The sequence below is a fragment of the Megascapheus bottae genome, chromosome 15, assembly GCF_031878675.1.
Source record: "Megascapheus bottae isolate mThoBot1 chromosome 15, mThoBot2.hap1, whole genome shotgun sequence".
Taxonomy (NCBI): domain Eukaryota; kingdom Metazoa; phylum Chordata; class Mammalia; order Rodentia; family Geomyidae; genus Megascapheus; species Megascapheus bottae.
The window spans coordinates 113672-117655 of NC_143523.1; the positions used below are offsets into that span (position 1 = coordinate 113672).

General features: G+C 45.3%; 1 protein-coding gene across 1 annotated transcript; it reads right to left on the reverse strand.

Moving 5' to 3' along the window:
- Window positions 1-1735: 1735 nt before the first annotated feature.
- LOC150053635 (olfactory receptor 13G1-like) lies at window positions 1736-3689 on the reverse strand. Its single transcript, XM_090346833.1, has 2 exons — window positions 3384-3689; window positions 1736-2981 (listed from the first exon to the last, which is right to left on the reverse strand). Exon 2 carries the CDS (start codon window positions 2904-2906, stop codon window positions 1980-1982), a length of 927 nt encoding a protein of 308 aa, XP_090202959.1. The 5' UTR covers window positions 2907-2981; window positions 3384-3689; the 3' UTR covers window positions 1736-1979.
- Between the last annotated feature and the right edge of the window lie 295 nt (window positions 3690-3984).

The following is a 3984-nucleotide window of genomic DNA, read 5'->3' on the forward strand; positions in this document are numbered from 1 at the left end:
GGAAAAATGGAAATTTGCAAACTAAGGTTGGGTACTATCATTATGCAAACCAATATGGAGGCCAAGGTGGGGAAAAGGAAGTAGGAGGAGAAGGTGGGAGGGAGCAACAATATCCAAAAAGAAACGTATTCTCCACATTATGTATGTAACTGTACCCTCTGAACATCATCGTGACAATAAAATTAAATTTAAAAAAATAAAACAATTTAGGGCCAGGAGTGTGGCCTAGTGGTAGAGTGCTTGCCTAGCATGCACGAAGACCCGGGTTCAATTCCTCAGTACCACATACATAGAAAAAATATCCAGAAGTGGTGCTGAGGCTCAAGTGGTAGAGCTCTAGCCTTGAGAAAGTCCAAGAACAGTGCTTAGGCCTTGTGCTCAAGCCCAAGACTGGCAAAAAATAAATAAATAAAACAATTTAAAAAATGACTCCATATGAATGACTACCCCTATCTTTGGGTATATATTAAGGCCAATGAAATCAGTGTCTTGAAGAGATAAGTCCACCCTGATATTCACTACATAATAATCACAATATTCAATAAAAAGACAATAAATGTTCATTGATGTACAGATACAGAAAATGTGTCATGTATGTATGCATATATAATAGATATATCACAATATATTTACTGTTACTCAGCCATGTAAAGGAAGAAAGTCCAAATTATAATAAGGACGAACCTAGAGGATGTTATGTACAGTCAAAGGAGCTAAGCTCAAAAAGACAAATGTCACATTCCTCATTTTGTACAGAATCTAAAATGTTGTACTCATAAATGGCGCAACTAGCTGAGTGCTGGTGGATCACACCTGTAATTCTAGCTACTCTGGAGGCTGAGATGTAAGGATCATGGTTGGAACATAGCCTAAGAAGTCCCCACGAGACTCTTATCTCTTATTAACCACTCAAAAGCCAGAAGTGGAGCTGTAGCTCAATGAGGTAGAGTGCTAACCTTGAGCAAAAGAGTTCAGGGACAGCTCCTAGCTCCTGAGATGAAGTTCCACAATCATACAAAACAAGACAAAATAAAACCATGCAGACTGTTCCGGTGGTAGCAGGAGAAGAGCCAGGGGTGAACAGGAGGCATGGGTCAGGAGCAGGGGTCACAGTCACTGGGACAATACAGTATGAGTAGCCAGGGTGGGGCACATCCAGCCCATAAAATCATCTGGTACATGGTGAAACAGCTACATTTACGCCTCATGTGCTCCTTAGGTGCCACGGGACTTCACCCTCTATGGATCCTCTTTGTATGGCCTACAAACCATGTTATAAATACTCAAATACTGCCAATGGCAGAATCACTATATGAAATGAAATTGCTTAAGAATGGTACATTAAGCTGGGTGCTGGTGGCTTACATCTGTAATCTTAGGAACTCAGGAAGCTGAGGATTGCAGTTTAAAGCCAATATGGCAGGGAAATTTAATGAGACTCCCATCTTCATTTAAAAGCAAAAATCCAGAAGTAGAGCTTTAGCTAAAGTGGTAGAGCAATAATCTTGAGGGTAAAAAATCCCAGGGACAGTGTCCAAGCCCTGAGTCAATCACCAGAACCAACATCAAAACAGGCAAACAATCATACAATGACAACAACATCCCATAACCAAACAAATGAAACAACACAAACAAAAAAGAACAAAAAAAGCCTTGTCCATTAAAAGATTCTATACTTATGAGTAAAGTGATTAAATTAGTACATCTAGTTAAATGAATCAGAGGCCTTAATGTTTAAGAGGACACAATGTACACATATAAATTGTAAGGTACGAGGAGTATAGCAATGCACATTGCGTACTAACTTTCAGAGGAATAAAAATATCAGATATTCTGTGACACAAGACATGGCATTGACCTACACATGCTCTCAGACAGACAGACAGCCCCAGGAGACAAAAACGACAAATTCCAGATTCAACATATGAGAAGGGTCAGGCCCTCTCCGGCCACTTTCCAAGTTCCTTTCTTACCTAAGGTCACCTCACAAAAGACAGGAGCTTTCTGCAGGATGCCTTGAATTCTTTGTTTCTCAAGGTATAGATGAGGGGGTTGAGAGAAGGAGTGACAGTGGTGTACAGCACTGCAATGACCTTGTCCACGAGCCCAGTGGAACCCATGGCTGGCCGGACATAGGTGTAGAGCACCGTGGAGTAGTAGAGGGTGACTACCATGAGGTGAGCTGAGCAGGTGGAGAAGGCACGCCTCTTGCCCTCAGCTGAGCGGATGTGCAGAATGTTGGTGATGATGCACCCGTAGGATGCCATGGTCAACAGGAAGTTAAGGCCACTCAAGAACATGTCTGCAATAACGGTCATGATATCATTGATGAAGGTAGGGCTACAGGGGAGCAGAAGCACCGGTGGAATCTCACAGAGGAAGTGTGTGATGAGGTTGGGGCCACAGAAGGACAGACGCAGGACCAGGCAGGTGAGCACCAAGGAGTTGAGGGCCCCAGTAGACCACACAAAGGCAGCCAGGGACACACAGGCCTTGACATTCATCAGAGTACCGTAGTGCAGTGGCCGACAGATGGCCAGGTAGCGGTCATAGGCCATGGCAGAGAAAAGCAGCAACTCAGATCCAAGCACCCAAGTGAAGACAAACATCTGCATGAGGCAGCCCCCAAAGGAGATGGTGTTCTCAGCCACGAGGCTCTGGAGGAATTTGGGCAAGACAGTCACAGTGCAGATGAGATCCATCAGGGCCAGGTTGACCAAGAAGAAGTACATGGGAGTATGGAGGTTGGGGCTGCAGAGGATGGCTGCAATGATCAGGACGTTGCCGAGCAGAGCCATCAGGAACAAGAGGAATAGGACACAGAAGAGGGTGTCCTGGAGCCAAGGCTCCTCCACAAACCTCTGCAGGATGAACGTGGTCACCACAGACTGGTTTCCAGGGGCCATGCGTACCCCGCGCAGGACCAGAGTGGGTCTGCAGCTTGAGCTTCCTTCCTGAGCACAGATGAGCTTTGCTTTTACCTAAATGTCAATGTTTCATATGTAAAAATCAAGCCCATGCAATGAGCCACCTGTCTGGTAGAAAAGCTGCTTATTTAAATTATCAGACAAAAAGTTTAAAGAAAAAACAACTCCTGGTTCTCTAAGTAAAGGGAAGGGCAGGTCAGTGAGAAATTCCACAGAGACTTGTCTGGAAACACAGACAGTCACTGGGGGCTCTACTCAACACACTGAGCAAACAGGGCCACATTTTCTCCACTTTTTCACTCCACACGTGGGGCAGCGATGGCCAGGAGTCAGTGAACTGGTTGTGATACTTCCTCTACAGTATAAATGGCTGAGGGGAGGGTGGAAACTGGGGTCAAATTGTCAATAGGCAATAGGTCTTTCGGGAAGTGGGAGCCAGTCATAGGCATGCTTTACCTCCAACAGCCAGTCCCAGGCTGTGATGACAGACAGCAGAGTCTACAGCAGTTACCTCCGTGGTTCTCTATGCCTCTGCCATCCTGGAGATTCAGCCATTGGGACCACACTACTGGAAACTCTAGAGTCACATAGCTCTCCCAGATTCATGCCATTAATCTGTCCAGGAAATGGCCTTGCGGGGTGATCCAGCAAGACCTGTTTACATTGTACTGGCTATAGTCACAGTTTCAAACAAGCAATCCAAAGCTCAAAGTGATAAAAAGCATCAGTGTAGCTTCAGCCCCCACTCCCGTACCCTCTTCCATGAACTGCTTCTCATTCCACTGGCTTTCCAACTGCCAGCCCACAGACTCTCAGTCACACTTGGCTCTTGTTCAGTCTGTGTCGCACTAACAGCCCTCCATTACACAAGAGTACCGCGCGTCATTGGTCACCTGGCTTTTCTGAATGCCACATGTTTCAAGCCTTATGCTAGATCCAGCAAATAAGCTGCAACATGTCCAATTAAACCTGAATTTCTGAAGTGGGGTATGGTGGTTCATGCCTATAATCCTAGCTACTCAGGAGATATCTGATATCTGAGGATCATGGTTCAAAG

Excerpts from the sequence above, each read along its gene's own strand:
- LOC150053635 (XM_090346833.1), bottom strand. The coding sequence starts at position 2,906 with ATGGCCCCTGGAAACCAGTCTGTGGTGACCACGTTCATCCTGCAGAGG.